Below are 16,890 nucleotides of genomic sequence, written 5' to 3' on the forward strand. Positions count from 1 at the left end.
AATTTCAGACAAACTGCTACAACAACAGAAAAACAAGAAATTGTTGAAGGCCAATTTTTCCACATTTTTTCTTAGGATATCAGGAAAAAAAAAGTCTTTCTACAAGTAATGTTGTATATATAAAGTTAGGTAGGTAAATGTGAGTAGTAAAAGACAAATGAACAATGGCAGAAGTGTATGTAGACAGAATAATAACTAACATGTTCTGCCTGCATGTCCAATCAACCTGGTCATAAAAGCTAGAATAGGAACAACACAGCAGCTGTTAATCACTCTTCTCATATCTTAACTTTCTAAATTTTACAAAACAAAACAAAACAAAACAAAAAAAACACAAGGTCACACAATTCAAAACAATGAGGAAACAACTCTTGACCATTGAGCAGAAATTACGAGTTCCCCACATTTAGAAGAATTTTAAGATTTTTTTTTTTTTTAATGACAGAAGTACAACTTCTCATGAACATAAAGGCATATATAGAAGAGCAAACTAAAAATAAAACATACAGAAAATTTAATTAAATTTAATTAGATTGACCAGTAACTCTCTCTGCACTCAAAAAACAAACAAACAAACAAACAAAAAAAACAAAACATTTTCTAAATACAGAAATCCACCATGATAATATTCTGCTGCTAAAATTATATGCAATGTTTGTGTAATGCAGCTTTTCTCACAGAATGAAACAGATTAAAGGAGAGACATGTAAGAAAAAAAAATCAATATGCATTGTATTCACTAAACTCTGAAAACATGAAAATGACAATGTAGTAAAAAAAACCAACACATCAGAGTAACACTAATGCTGCAACATTTTTTGTTATTTTGTTTAATAACTTGTCGCTTTATTTGTAAGCAGTAATCAAGAGAAGCAAAAATAATTTCTTTTGTTGCCTGTACTTTTAGCTGCTCCTGTTTTCATTCTATTTTAAAAAAAGAATCTTTTCTTCTAATCATCAACAAAGTAAAACCAGATTTTACTAGTGGTGAAGCACATTATCCATCAGCATAAGGTGATACTACGTAAAAACAACAAAGAAAATAATAAGAGGAGTCAATGCTTGAACACAGCTTTCCTTCAACTCCCTTGGGAATCCTGGTACTACAGGTCTTCGATTCCCAAGCAGAGAGGATCATGTTCATCAGCTACAACAGCTCATCTGGGACTAAATCCAGGTCGACTACTTGATGAAATATAGGCGCCATCAGGTAGCAGGAGTGGTCACAGAGACTACAGAAATGTGTAAGTAAAAACTACAAAATGAAATTAAAACACTGCTGTAGCCATACAACCCCCTTCTACCGGATGCAGTAAATCTAAGTCAGAGAACACACAAAGCACAGACCACTCCCTATTTATTTTCTCTTCCTTTCTCACCTATGTAATATGAAAGTTAGACTAAGCACACAAGTATGTTTTAACAAACATTTCTGATTTTAATAGAAATACTTAGGAAAGGAACCACTGTGACAAATGCACACAGCTTGAAAGACAAAGCAAAAATAAATAAATAAATATATAAAAATAAATAAATAAAAATAAAAAATAAATAATTTTCACTGTATCCTACTCCTCCTCCCACTTCATTACTTCAAAATATTTTCAAATTAAAATTTAATGCTAATAAATATAGCAAGATCAACAGCACTGGGGTGTGGTGTTCAGAAGCACTGCAAGCCATCCAGCAGTGGCACCTCACCACCCAAAACTGTCACAGAGAGGAAGAGCGAGCGAATGTCTTGCCACGTGTGAGTTTCCAAGGGCTATGGGACTGTGCTTGTTCAGGAGTGGGAGAAAGAGAGAAGAATAAGAAAGAGGAAAAAATATACAATCCTAAATGGCAATTGAGGAGATCATTGTAATGAAGGATCCTACAGGCAGTTTTAGCACAGAGAAGGCCTTGTACAGACTGTGTACATGATCAGTCTCTATTTTAAAATTACAGTTTTTAATGGAGCTGCAAAATGAATGTTGTTAAAAATTCCTAAGCTTTCACTTAAATTTGCTCTTGGATCATGACTGTCAAAACCAGAGCATCATATCTCATATGTACAAATATAATGGAACGGAAAAACAGCTTAGATTTCACAACATCGATCTCCACTGCAGCTTTAGCTGCAAATCCAAAACCAGAAGGAGCCTGTCTTCAATTTGACTTCAGCAGAAACCCAAACTTCAGAATAAGAAATGAAAATACCACAGCACTACGTTAGGGCAATTCACTGAAACAGACTTTTTTTTGGAGGGTAGCCTCAACCTTATCTTCTAATTATAGTTGTACATAAAAAACCACACAAGAAATAATTGGTGTTGTATCAGAACGGAATAGTTCAGTTTCCCCTGGAGAACTGTTAACCACCTGTAACACAGAATTTCAGATCTTTATAGCTATGTGGGATGTCGTTTTTGTGTACATCTTCAATCCAGCTTCTGGTCTGCTTAGGGAAATTCAGCTTTATTACTTTATCAAAATCTGGAAAGCCACTTCATATACATCCACTTTTAAACTATGTGTTAACCTGGCAGCTTAGAAATAGCAGGCATTAGTGCAGGCTTCAGACTCCATTTAATTCTCCCGATGACACTCTTACACAAGACCCTCCGCAAATTGCTCCCTTGGCACTACAGTTTCTCCATCCATCAACTGCTGTTAACAATTTCAGTCCCTTTTGTCTGCTGTAGATACCTGGGCTGGGAGCTCTCTGAGGCAAAACCTGTTACACTATATGCTCACGTGGCATCTCATCCTGTTACTTCAGTTAGAGAACTATCTGCTCTAAAATACAGTATCACTCACAATTTGAGGTCCAGAATTTCTTCAGCAATGTTTCAGTCCTTCATCCTTTCTCTTCAAATGCTACATATTGCAGTAAACAAGCTCAGAGACCACCAGACACCTGTCATATACTATACCACTGTTCCTGATGTTTTAAGTAAAAGAACATGCAAGAACCAAAAAGCCATACTTCACTTGTAGTTTAACCCTGCAAAAAGGCTTGTCAGGGTGATCTACTGATGCAGACTTTAGAGGCCTGAATCTTTTTTCTTAAATTGAATCCCTAGAGCTTGTGAAGCAGTATCTGTTATATCACTGATACACTATATCCATACAGAGAAGGCTGAATCAGTCACTTATGTCTTTGCAGAGCAATGCTAAGGCTCACATGCTAACACCATTTCTGTTCTGAGGGTAGATTTCAGCCTGAAGAGACTGACCACTGTAGAAAGAGATGAAGCAAAAGAGTTCAGAACAAGTTTGTCTGTCCCAAGACAACTGTGAAATACAAACCACAGACACGACTTTGTTTCAGACTTTGCATTCTACTACATGGTATTATTTTAAGCCTTTGCTTATATACCTGAAGCGAGGTAAGGAAATGGCATGCAAGGAAAGCAAAGTGGAAGTGGTGCATGCAAACAGCGAGTGCTCATCACTAATGGGTATCCTAATGTCTAACTCTGAAGACTGAGCACTGTAAAACTGACTGTGGAAAACACAGCTGAAAGCGAAGTTCCTGTAATGGGCCACATCAATTTCTTAGTAGAGGTCTTCCCAGAACATCTGGGCATTTTCCTTCAGGGTCAGTAGCCCACAAACACAGCTGGGCGCCAGCCCTCACAGTGAATCACTGCACCAGAGCACTGAGCTGCTGCAGGCTGTAAAAGTTTCAAAGCTCTGTGTTGGAAATAGAGAGAATGAAGCTCCCTTCCATCTAGGAAAATGTCCGTCTGAATGTTAAGAAGAGAGACTCTGCAAAATGGAAAACGATACATCTAACACGCATTTCCCAAACAGTTCAATTTTGCCAGAAGGATTACAGCTGGGCTTACCACACAACTTCTGGTATCTAAAAATGTACCCGTCCAATATATTTACCACAGACTAAATACTGGCCGATACAAGATACTGTCTGGGACCCGGCCACCCAAGGCACAAGGGGCACAGAGCAGAAAAAGCATTCATAAAACTGCTGGAACTACGCACTCTTCAGGGACTTGTTATGAATTTTGTCTCCGTGTGGATATTAGCTATAGCTGCAGTGGTGACACTCCGGCACCAGGCCAATGTGTACCCTTCCACAGAGAAGATGACCACGTACTGGGCCAAGTGGCTTTATGAGGGGGCACAAATCAGCACAGCTGATTGTAGCAGAAAACACCAAGTTTCTGCTGCTGGGTGAGCCAGCTGCTGCATGGCGACGGCAGCCTTCCTCCCCCTCCCACCCATGTCTGCAGCCGTGGGCCAGCAGGCCTGGGGAACTGGCCAAGGCCACATGGCCTCCACCACAGCGGCCGGTCTGTGGAGAGGTGGACAAGGTGATCCAATCCTCAGCCACGGCTGGACATCTGCAAAGGACAGTCCTCCTTTTGAGTATCGTCTTGGCTGATGCCAACTGAGAAAACGAAGCTAACAGAGAAACCGCGCCCTAGCAATCCACCTCCAGTTAGAAGTGATGTATCTTGTCAGAACAAAGGCTCTGTGTGCTGCCAACAACACATTACCTCTCAGCTGAAAGAAGAGAACAATTAAACACTTTATTGAAAGGGGAATATTTTTTCTCTCATGCCTCAAACCATGAAAGTATATGTCTCCCTGAGAGTTACTCATTGCTGCACTGTTGAAATGGGAATAATTCCTTGTCTGCCTGCTTATTTGCAAGACAGGGATGGAAATACCTCAGGATCATTTGAAAATGTTAAAAGTGTACTACGATCAAATGGTTTGAACTTCCACCGTGCATCATTTGCAGCTGATAATGCTAATGTTAAATCCTGGAGACATGAGTCTGTCTACAAATTAATGGAAAATGTGAATTAACATTTGCTTCCAGCTAATTGCCCAGCTCATGTATTGCACAGTGCAGCCAAGCATCATTTGATCTTGAAAACTCTCTGACAAAAGTTTTCAATCACTTTTTCTCATCTGCCAAAAAACCTTCAGACTTATAGGACATATTTCATTATCAGCCTGGAATACCAGGCAATGTTTAGTCAAGTCCCCCAAAGACTGATACCTGTATATTGTACAGTTAATTTTTTTTTTTTAAGTGAATTAGATAGCTTTAAAGTATTAGAAGTTACCATAAATGAGGACTAAATATTTGTAAATTTTTGTGCTGTACATTTCTAAGTTTAACAGTGATGAAGATAGGGGTGAAAAGATGTTTTTTGTATTTGAATATCAGCAGTGCTGAGTTTTTTTTATGATTCATTCTTAATATGAGAATAATCTCGTATATGCTAAAGTTTATGGGTACACTTATGAAAAGGTAAGCTGCTTTTTTTTTTTTAATTTTACTATTTCAAATCTCATTATCAAAAAGATGGAAACAGACTGATTCAGTAGCATATGACAATTCAAAAACCTGGCATTCATGTTTTGATTTGACAGAGAGGGAAAATAGTCCTCTCCCTTTGCAGGTGGTGGAAACTAAAGAGGTTTTGGATATGTATTACTCAGTGAAGTTACAGATTTGACCTTGACTGTGTTCCTAAAAGCAAAAAGCCATGAAATGGGATGTTTCCAGCAGGTACTTAATTAATCTATTTATTTAACCACCTCTCAGATGTTAACTCTATAGAATGTTTCTGTATGGTAGCATGTAGAGTTCACCATAAAATTATACTTTGAATGTTGACTGTCTGTTTTACCATATTAAATGGCAAAGCCATACCTGATCACACAGGAAAACGCTATGTGAAATTAAATATATATGCTTTATCTAGAGGATGTAAACTAATTGCTTCACAGTGCCTCAGTTACTTGTCTACATCTTTTCCTATTAGTCCACTCTCTGCAGGGTCTGAGCTAACATTTCTGATTTCTGTGATGCTTCAGAATAGTTTGATTATTTTCTTAAAATTACCTTATTGGAGAAGAGGTTGTTACTCCTTTGAAATACTCAATTTTGCCTAGAGTAGCTCTGAAGGATAGACAACACTCAACCACTCATCACTGACAAGACTCACAAACTGAACAGATCTATACAGCCCAAATAAAATGCATTGTAATACTGAAAATGATACTAATTAAAAAAGACCTCTAATGAGATTCAGCACTTCTAGGCAAACTTGGATTTGCATGGTTTTGAAGCCACAATGCAACAAAATCATACTCCAGCTACGCCCCCGTCTCCGTTTTTTTGGGGGGGAAGATTTAAAAGCATATATTTATGTATCTCCTCTTCATGTTACTAAGGGAGGTGAAAAGAATAAAATTCTCAGAAAAATTTTAAAAAGTAACATTATGAAATGGCTATGCATACAAAGAAGAATAATATCTCACAATAACTCTGGTGCTGGACATAAAAACAGCCCAAAGAAGAAATCTACTGCTTCTACACATGAGCAGGGGATGAAGGCTTATCGGCACCTGTTCAGGATGCTTGCACAATTTTCCAGTTCTGCAAGTATGCAGACTAGGTAAAGCACAGCAAACATACAGCCTGTGCACACAGACTACATATCTGAGAGATGTATCACACACCTTCAATCTACAATAACTTCACCTTAAAAGTCTGGCAATAACATGCAGCATAGATGGAACACTCATTCATTGGTAGATAGGGAAGCAAGATAAGAAATCAGTTCTATCAGTATTTAACACAGTAAGTGACTTGTTTTACAAGAGATGTCTTCTCATCAATTATTTTCCCATGGCTCCAAGTCCTGAAACTTCATTACAAGCAATTAGGAGCTTCTATTCTACAATAATTTACTTGCCTAAAATTAATAGATCAATAAAAGATTATTATGCCTTAAATCATAGAAATTGTATTTGGAGACATGCAGTTCTTTGACGTCTTCCACTTTATTTTACTACCAATGAACATCACAGATGCAATTATTGTAATACTTGAGACTATCGTAGTATGCAAGTAGACCATTTACAAGCCCATAAAACACCATATAATCACTATCATTTATAAGTACAAACTCTGACAGGTCAACATACCATTTGATGTGCCTGTATTCTGTCTTAGTTTTCTTTTACAAATGGTAAATGCAATTGGTGCTCCTCTGCCCCTCACACTCTTATCAAGTTGTGTACCTTCTCCTTAGGTTGACGTTATTGCAATTCTGACACTAGCAAGACAGAGGCTGTTCAAATAAATTGTCTGATATGCCTGATAAAAAATCACAAACTGTCTTTTTAACTTTCTGCAACCACAATCATTCAACTTTTCTTTTTCAAACATATTAAAGATTTTTTTTATGATAGCTTAATTCCTTCTGATGTGTGGAGGAAGTATTTAAACAGTATACAAACTTCCAAGATCTCTGCTTTTCAAGTGTGCTAGAAACAGTTCCATAATTATGAAAATTTTCTTTTCATCATTTACAGAAACATAACATCAGAGGTATGAAGAGATATCACATAAGGGGCTATCAAAAAGTAATTTTCATTCTATTTAGGTAGAATAGATTCCCTTAGGTGAGCAGAAATCTAATTTAAATTACTTCTGTCTTTCAATATTTGCAAATTAAATTATACTGAACTGTCCAATTCAGGGAAAATTGGATTTAGCTTAATCAGTCTTGTCTGAACTATGACAGTTTTGCTTTTTCAACTTCTGGAAATATGCATCCACTAGGGGAACTGAATAAGTTCTGATGTCTGGAGGGAGGGATGAAAGCTTAACAAATTTAAATGGCTTGGGTCTATTAACTGGATGATAGACACAGCGTTTACAGGTGTGGATGCAGCTGGAAGCAGCTGTACTGGTCACACATGACCACAACAATATCCAGAACAAAGTCTGCAGATGAAGAACTGCTGAAGCAAGAAATCAAGAATAGTATGAATTTGTACAATAAATTTCAATTCATTTGAGATTCAAAACAAAACAACAACAAAAGACATTCTATGGTACTACATATTACAGATGTGATTCAGTTTCTAACTGGCACATGTGAAAGTGTAAAGGTTTTGACCAGTGTCAGAAATAAAACAAATAGGAGACTCTGAAGGCCAAATCCCGCAGCTCTTCCCAGTGTTCAGCTGAAGCTCAGATTCTAAGACTCCAGTCAAACTGAAATTTCCTTATGAATATGAGCTTTTATCAATGAAAAAATTGACGTGGCTCTTGTGCCCTGCAAAATTCAGAATTAACTGTGAAGAAAAGGCTGCTATATTCTCAAAAGTTTGAAAAGACTTGAACAGAACAAAAAATAGAAATACAGCAGAAGATCATTATCAACAACATGAGAAAACAGATTGAAATTTTATGTCAGCTGCATAGCATTGCAATATTGTGCTTTGGCTGAAAGATGAAGAATTTACAGTCTTAAAAAAAAAGACTCATACAAGTCTTTCATTGAGACCATTGTAAGGTGTTTCTTTCTATTCACACATTTAAGATTTTACAACAGAAGCCAAAAAGAAACACTCACTTAACCGTATGCCCCAAAGAACCTCCAGTCTTACTTAATCTGAGACAAGGAAACACTGAGGGGAAGGAATGAGAGGTAAATAATGTTAACACCAGTAAGAAAACACATTTATCAGTGAGGTACAGAACCGTGTACAATTGCTCTGTAGCGTTACCAAGGCAGTAAAACACGCGGGAGTGAATCGTTTCTGCTGGGCTGTGGTAGAAAAGGCACTTTCAGGAAGACCTCGCTGTGAGAGGACAGGAGCTGAAGAGCCTCTACATGCACGCAAAAGTTACGTGACTCAGTGGGTAGGTACAGCAAACGTATTTATTTCAGTCAAGTTATTATTATTCTTATTTATTTTTTAACCGAAAACTAAGTTTCTGACAGGAATAGTGCGGTGACACGCTCCCGCGGCCGCAGAGCGGCCCGCCAGCAGCCCTCAGGGCCAGCTCCCGGCGCGGCGCGCACCGGGCCGAGCGCTCCTCACCCCGCCCCTTCGCACGGCGCCGAGCCCCACGCTACCGGCGCCGCCGGCCCGGCCCGGCCCGGCCGGGCTCTCCCCCCGCCACCCTGCCGGGGGGCGCAGCGCCGGCACCGCGCGGCCCCGAGCTGCGTACGCGGGGCTCCCACCGTCCGCGGGACGAGGCCCTTCACGCCCCGGGCGCTCAGGCTGGCGGACACGGCTCTCCGGTAGCTTCTCCCGCTGGCGTCAGCCACCAACCTCCCCGCCGGGCAGCGAGACAGCGGCGGCTGGGTGGCGCGCGCTGCCCCGTTTAACCGGCGGCGCCTGCTTCCCGCCCCCCTCCTTCCCTCCCCCCTTCCCTCCCCGCCCCGCGGCGGCGCGCTCACCTCCGCCCCGCAGCACGTTGACAGCTCTGGGCGCCGCCATCTTGGCCGCATGGGGCAGGATCACGTGCACGCGGCAGGCGGGGCGCGGCGGGAGCCGTCCTGCCTCGCGCTGCAGCCGCTACGCGCGCGCTGCGTGAGGCGAGTGCCGCCCGCGGCCGTTAGGGCAGGGCAGTGCCGAGCCCCCGCCGCTTCCCCCCGGGGCGAGGCCCCCGCGCCCGTCAGCCCCGGCGGGGCGGCAGCGCCCCCGGCGCGGGGTCTGTGAAGCGCTCACGGCTGCTCGCCCCTGTGCCGTGTTTTGCGTGGTTAAGCTGAGGCTTAACGCCCCGCGGCCTCGTCAGCTTTCCAGCAGCGAGACAGCGCTTCCCCGGGGGGGCTGGCGGTCCCAGGAGGGCTGCAAGCGTGTCACTCACCAAGTGCTAAAGCTACCTCAACATTTTATTCGAGTTCTTTTTAAACTTATTTTCCCCCTGTACTTTTTTGTTCCGTTGTAGTAAAGTAGCTTTTGTGAAGAAAAGAATGAACTACACAGTCCAGAATGCTGAAGTTACTTTTTGCCGTTACGTTTGCTGTAGAGGCATATGCAGAATATGAAAGAGAAAGCTTGAACCCTGAAACTCAAATATTTCTCAGTTTCAGTGGCACAACCAATTGTTTTGTATTTCAAAAGGATCTAAAAGAGCAAACTTTTATGTAGAGCTTGTCTTTGCAATATTTTTGGGTAGAAATGACAATTAACGAGAACAGACTCAAAGCCCAAGGCAGATAGGAATGGTGATGTTATCTACCCCCGTTATTTACTCTGGAAAAAGCTTGAAAAACGTATGAACTTGAAAGTTACACTATAAGAATTTTTGCCTTTAAGGAGCAAATACCAAGAGTTCTCTGATAACAAAAAAGGTGCTGCAGTCTTCTCAGTGGTCCTGTGTAGACACTAGCACAAGTGCATCATCTGATGAGCTGCCACAGCACAATAGGCGGCCTATCATATAGCTTATATCCAGACCACATAGCATTTTAAAGATCAATACAATATCTTGCACTTTCTCCAAAAATGAAACAATTCACTTCATACAGCCACATTCCGCACCGACACATTTCATGATATTCAGTGAGGGCACTATGATAGGATTTTAACAGAAGAAAAATAGTGCTAGAAGTAAGTCAAGAAAGAGCATTCCTAAGCTGCCTAGTTACACCTCATGAGCATCGTTACAACTACTCCCTGGTGAGAGGTATGTACACATTTAATTCGCAGAGCAGAAATGAGCAAGTCTTTTCGTTGTTGCTAGTTCAACAACATAGTATGGTCTTTCAGGAGTTTGAATTTATCAGGCACCATCTTATCTTATTTTTCCTCTTGGAAAATTTCCTCTCATTCCTTTAGGAATGCAGATACCCAACCACTGGTTCTATGACAATGATGTACAGCTTAAAGCAATCACTTATTATGGCTGCTTCGCATACGTAACTACATGTCTGCTGGCGTGGGAGTGCTTATGTGTGCCTGTAGAGAACACCATATTTCACATGAAAGTAGCCATGGATGATGAGTAATTCACCATCATCTTTTCCTGAACTGTCGCTGAAGGAGAGAAACAAAATGCCCTAAGTTAACCTAGTCTCACCTATCTTACGTGAGTCAAATATTTCCTACTTGGGGGAGTCAAAGGCCACTGTGAGAGAAAATAAAGCAAACATTTGGCTTTTGTCTGTTGCTATAAGGCTGTAATTCCATATTGTAACAGCCAATGGGTTGATGGCATAAGAAAATGCAAGAATTGGATACAATGCTAGAATCACGGTGCTGCCACCTTTGTAATTACCATGCCCTTTAGCGTTAGGTTATTTCACAAATACTTGCAGATATCTGTTAGTGGTTAGACCGGACCAGTTCCTTTTGCAGATCAGAAACCAAGAGAGGATTGATCAAAGACGGACTTCTTAACTGTTTTACTTTCTAAGAGAACAACTGGTCTGTATTTTTTGCAGTTTCTGGATTAATCTTAAAGCCTAACAACAGTCATTATTTGGTAGTCTTTAATTTGTACTTAGATGAAGATTTTCTCCTTTTACTAAGGAATATAAATAACAGATTTAGGCTTATTAGGAAGTTTATACCAGTGAAACATGGATGAATATCTCAGAAAAAGGAGAGAGACTCTATATTCTAACACAGTAAACCCAAAGAATCATACTCTGCTGTTTTCAAGTCCTGTTACCAAAATAAAATGTCACTGTTTCCTCATGTATATAACTGTCTTTTGTTCACATCTGGCAAATCCTCTGAAATGTTTGAGATGACCAGTGGCACCTTGAGTTGTTCTGAGCTTCATGTTGAGAAGCAGCTTTAGAGAAATCACTTTTCAGCTGGGCTCCAAAAAAAAAAGCAAAAGACACGCTAAGGAAGACATAACATTCATTATGCTTTTAGTTGGAAGGATGAAAGCAGCCTGTAACAGTCTATAAAACATCAGAGGTATGGTTCATTAATACATGAAATCTTACCTAGAGCAATATAGAAATACGCTTCTAGTTAAAGTATAGCAATTGGATACTTCTGGGTTTAGGCTCAAACTCCTTAGACTCTCCTATTTGAGATTGTCTTAAGAGATGATTTAGTTTACAGCATTTTTTGCTCGTCAGGCTCGTGCTGTTTGGGTCCTGGTCTAATCATAAGTAGGGGTCCTTTTTTCAGCACTGTGTTTATCTATCCATGGTGAGATAGTTTGAAAACCCAAACCTGAAAAAAAAAAAACCACCAAAACCGCTAGCTCTACAGGGGGAAAATAGTAATGATAATTTTGTGCTAGTTTAATTCAGTGGAACAGTTCATGGTGAGACCAAATGAATGCTAATACTGATGCCCAAGAAAGTGCAAGTGCACTAATTTGTGGCTGGGAGACTGCAGTGTGGCCACTCTGATTTAGGGTGGCTTTATGTGCTGTGGAACTGAATTCTTAATCATTACCACTTGCCCGTTAATCAAACAAATTCAGTGATTCTTATTTCCCTTTATGCTCCTAGCTTATTGATCCCATGTATTCCCCTGTGCTGGTCCTGGAATGCATCTGGTATCTCAGTGAGACAGCCCAGCATGCTAAACTAGCTAAACCCAGTTTGTTGTTTTTTTTGTTTGTTTGTTTGTTTTGGTTGGTTGGTTGGTTGGTTATTTTTTTTCCCCCATTTCAGTGAGGTGAGTTGGCTCACTGAATAATCAAAGACAAGGGAAGTGGAGGAGCAGGTAAGTAGGAGTGGGAGCTGCTTCTTGCAACAGGAGCTAAGTTGTGAGGTTGCCTCAGGTGGTCTTGCTGAAACGTGTCCTTAGAGAAGATGGACAAAAACAGGAGAGTGTGTAGCAGCAGTGAGGCAAGCTTAGGTCCCATCTGTATGATTATGCCTTCTAGTGATACCTGAAGTTCTCAGACTTTGCTATATATCGTCATTTGTCAGTGAGCAGCAAGCATTTAGAAGCTGCTCCTACATCAGTGATACAAAACGTATACAATCAGGCAAAGCTACACCAAACTGTTACAGCCCAATGGAAAGCAAAAGGCATGCTCACAGTTGCTATCATATTAAACTTCTTCTAGGCAAAAATTTTATCTTTTTCATGAAACTATGAAAGTCTCAAAAATATGAAAACTCCATACAATTTTGAGGAAGGCTTCACTGGAAGAAAAGCATCTAAAAATAGCAGATAATTGAACATGGAACACCTCCCTTATTGTCACACCATTTAGAAACAACAACAACAACAAAAACCAACCTGGAAGTCAAGCTCTTCCCATTGATATAGATTTCCTTTATGGCTGATCTCTTCTGCTCAAACTGTAAAACAACCTTAAATGGAGCACATACCCCCTACCTGAGGAATGCTTACAGCATTATGTGTTCTTTATTTGCTGAAGAAAGAAGCTAGTGCTACTTTAGGAAAAAAAACAAAGCACAGTTCTGCTCTTGCCGTATAGATTTTTTGCAGTGGCAAAGAGGGAATTCTGAAACACAACTCCCGAGGCCATGCCTTCATTATGTCATTACCTGAGATTCCTTCCATTTGGGTGGGAGTCTTGTATCTGCAATGAGCTTTGAAGAACGGAAGGAATTTTTTTTTTTCCTTTGTCTATTTGCTTCTCTAGACTGGAGAAATGAAACTATTTTGAACATGGAAATCTGGGAATTGTTAGATCAATGATCCTTTTCACACTTACTTGTACCATTATAGGTCTAAAAGGAGGCTCCTACAGCGTCTGTAGTCTCATTTCTAGCAATGCCTGTTACTGCAGCCTTCAGCACAATGAACAAAGAGTGGGGTAAACAATTATTTGAATGAGTAGTTTTGAGTGCTGGTATTTGTATTATTATTTTTTAAACACCGTAGGAAGATTTGAGTGGGACCAGCCCATTCCTACAATTTTCTCTCTAGAGATATAAGCCAGTATGATGGCAGCTAGTATGCCCTGCATGAGTGGGGCTTGCATCTATTTGTATCGCTTTGTGCAATAGCCTTCTATTTTTACTAGTTGCACTACATTTCTAGCCTCACCGTTCCAAATACTTCCAACTGTGTGGCTCATAGCCATTTGTATATGAAACATTTTAATAGATAGAACTCATGGTTTGATTGAAATCTTTCTGATCATTGGAGGAAGGCCTAGCAGTGTAAAATTACTGCAAATATTGATGGCATGGGGAAAAATGTTCCACGACTTTTAGTTGATATTTTTTTTGAGAAAACTGAAATGTCTGCAACAGATATTTGCTTATCAGATTTTAATATTTTACCATGCTGTCTTTTTGTCAAGTTCAAATTATCTTAGCAAGCAAAGTCTCACAGAGCAGTAGCATTAGAGAATAACATTATTTTCAATTTCAAAGCTGGGATTCCAAGCTTCTAGGTGATAGGCTTACAAATACAACGTGTTTCTAGTTTTAACAGTTTGAAACTGATGAAATCAGGTCAGAACTGACACTGTGAGAAAAAGTAAAATGGCAAAATACACAACATAAGATTTTCAAGCCTTCTAGTGTCTGACAGTCATACAATATGATAAAGGAGAAGCATAAAGAGCAACAAAGTATCAGTGAGAGACAAAAAGGAATTGAAAAAATGACCTATATAAGCAGACGTAAATCCTTCGTATAGACATTACGGGCTCCTTACCCTCCTGCAGACATTGCAGAGAGAGACAATAGGTCAGTTTTGAATTGCCTAAACTGCCACATAGCAGCTTTGGGCGTTTGCTCATAGGAGGCATGGACATTTACTGCCTAATATACTGCTTCAGTTATATAGACCTTTATTCCCACTACTGTGGTAGTTGAACTGTCCTTCAAATCCTGTAACTTCAGAACTTTCTCAGTTCTGAAACTGTAGGTATTTTGTTGTATTTCTTCAAGTTATTAGCTGTTGAACTAGAAGTTTCACTGTATCTGAAGTTTGTAACATTTATTTTTCAAAATACATGAGAGGGAAGAGTTTGACCAAGGTTGCCAAACAAACATTTTTCAGATCTTCATTTCTCTCTTAGGATAAAATCTCTTTTATATAGGCTGGAGGTGCTCAATATTATTCTGTATTTCTGCTCCTCACATGCATAATGTTTATGTGCAATGCATCTTTTCCTTCTGTCAATAGGAATGAATTTGGCTGGCCAGTAAGTTTGCGGGAGCTAAGAGAAGCTGAGTTATGCATAACTGCTGCAATCTATGATCCCTTGATGACTACTAAGAGAAAGCTACAGAAGAGAGGAAAGTTGTCTACCTGTATAACGACATAGGAATATAAAATTAACCAGGGGAATTAGTTGTCTGGCCCAGACAGAACCTAAAGGAAGACAGATTAAAAACAGACTTAGGAAGCGCTGGTTTGCAAAATGTACATGTACTGGTGCCTTATGGAGCATGGCAAATGGTGCAGTCATTGCAAGCAGCTGGGTACAGTAAGTCCTGCAAAGTTTGAGCAGAGTTTATTTCTGGCTTTAGGAAAGAAGGGCAGAGCAATTGCATAAAAACTTTAAAGGACTCACCCAACATCTCTGACTACCTGAGACACGCACAGGGGAATAGAATTGAATGCCTTTTGCTTTGGCTAGTCCCTCATAAGGCTTTATGTATGTGGGGCTGGCAGAAAGGCACAGGAATCACTTTCTCTTCTAGGAGGATCGTGTAGTCAAATATACAAAATAATGTTTTAAAACAATGCTTATGGAGGGGTTAAAAATGTATCTATTTTGCAAAGAAATAAGTTGATCTAACCTCATTGTTACTAGCGTCCCCAGAATGCCTCACTGTTGTCTGCAAGGCAACAGTGTCTCTCTGAGAGTGAAACCTGCTGGCCACCAGAGTTATGAGGTGGCTTCTGACTGTGATAACGGGAAGCCGGGAAGCACTGTTGTATTATCAGGCAGTACAATTAGAGTAGAGTTCTGTCACATCCTCTCTTCCTAAATATTTGAAGTATGATCTTTTTGATAAGTATTCCTTTCCCATTCTTAGTGAGTTATGACATCCTCCATTCTTGCAGAGGAAACATAGAACTATAAATTTGGAACTTTACTGCTTAGTCTGCAAGTTTGAAGGTTAGTTCAAGCAGACTCACCCAAAAAACCTACAGAACTAAATTGACACGTGCTCCCCAAGCAGAAGTGTCAGAAAACCACTACTGTTCTCTAGCTGTTACATAAGAGATTGCCTCTTTCTGTCAGCCAAGGGAAAGGATAGTCCAGACACTTCTTCAATCACTTCAGACAAAGTCATCGTCAGGGCTAGTTTAATTTGGCGATGAATGTTGTTTCAGGTAATTGGCTTAATTAACTGTAATGGATTAGGGAGTATCACACAGTCTTTCCTGGCAGCAGCACTGCAGAAGCTGTAATCTGCTGCAGGATAGCAGGATTCAAAGTTTCTGTATCCCAAAGAGACTGCTTATTCATTGTCTTGGTGCCAAGAGTTATTAACAAGATAAGTCCCACACAGTTCAGAATATCCAGTTCAGAATATTCCCAGACCATGAAGAAACCATGCCCAGTCTAAGACAGCACCTTTACCACAAAAAGAACTAGACTCTCTATCTCACTACTTTCAACAGTGTCAACAAAAAGAAAATATTCCGGTAGGTTATGAAAAGATGAGTTTGCCCCAAGAGGTTTCACAGCTTGTCTAAGAAAAATGATTTTGTGCATCTTTCTCAGTAGCTTCTTTCATATCTATCTTCCACCATCAATGGAATATTACAATGTTCACCATCTCTACCATTTCATTACATTGTTCAGCCTTTTTAGGATATCCATATACCCTGCGGGTCACAACAGACAAACCTTTCCCACAACAGGTGCTAGAAAGCAGGAGCAGACCTGCAAGACTCTTCTGCCTTTCTATTCTCCCCCCACAGGAATAACAACTTACAAATAGGGAAACAACATTCAAACAAGATAAAGGGGCAAACAACCAATCAAGTGTTTTTCTCCTTGTTAGTCCTACAGTTTCTTAAGTCTTAAACTTCTTCCATCTACCTCATGAATGACTTCAGCCTCTGTAATGTGAAAGGTGAGGCAGTGTTATTATAACATCTTCAGTAGACTTATCCAGAGACACAAGTGCAGAAAACTGAATTAAAACAGTTCTTACACTCAACTTTCCCTTTTGGCTTAACATCAACACC

At 40.1% G+C, this 16,890-nt stretch overlaps 1 protein-coding gene across 1 annotated transcript in view; it reads right to left on the bottom strand.

Moving 5' to 3' along the window:
- The window catches only part of METAP1D (methionyl aminopeptidase type 1D, mitochondrial), a 47,105-nt gene extending 37,737 nt beyond the window's left edge, over positions 1-9,368 (bottom strand). Inside the window, exon 1 of the mRNA XM_066999505.1 lies at positions 9,231-9,368. Coding sequence (XP_066855606.1) covers positions 9,231-9,270 — 40 coding nt within the window. The 5' untranslated portion in view covers positions 9,271-9,368. The remainder of the gene's footprint in view (positions 1-9,230) is intronic.
- Positions 9,369-16,890: the final 7,522 nt, after the last annotated feature.

Source organism: Anser cygnoides, chromosome 6 (genome assembly GCF_040182565.1).
Source record: "Anser cygnoides isolate HZ-2024a breed goose chromosome 6, Taihu_goose_T2T_genome, whole genome shotgun sequence".
Lineage (NCBI taxonomy): Eukaryota > Metazoa > Chordata > Aves > Anseriformes > Anatidae > Anser > Anser cygnoides.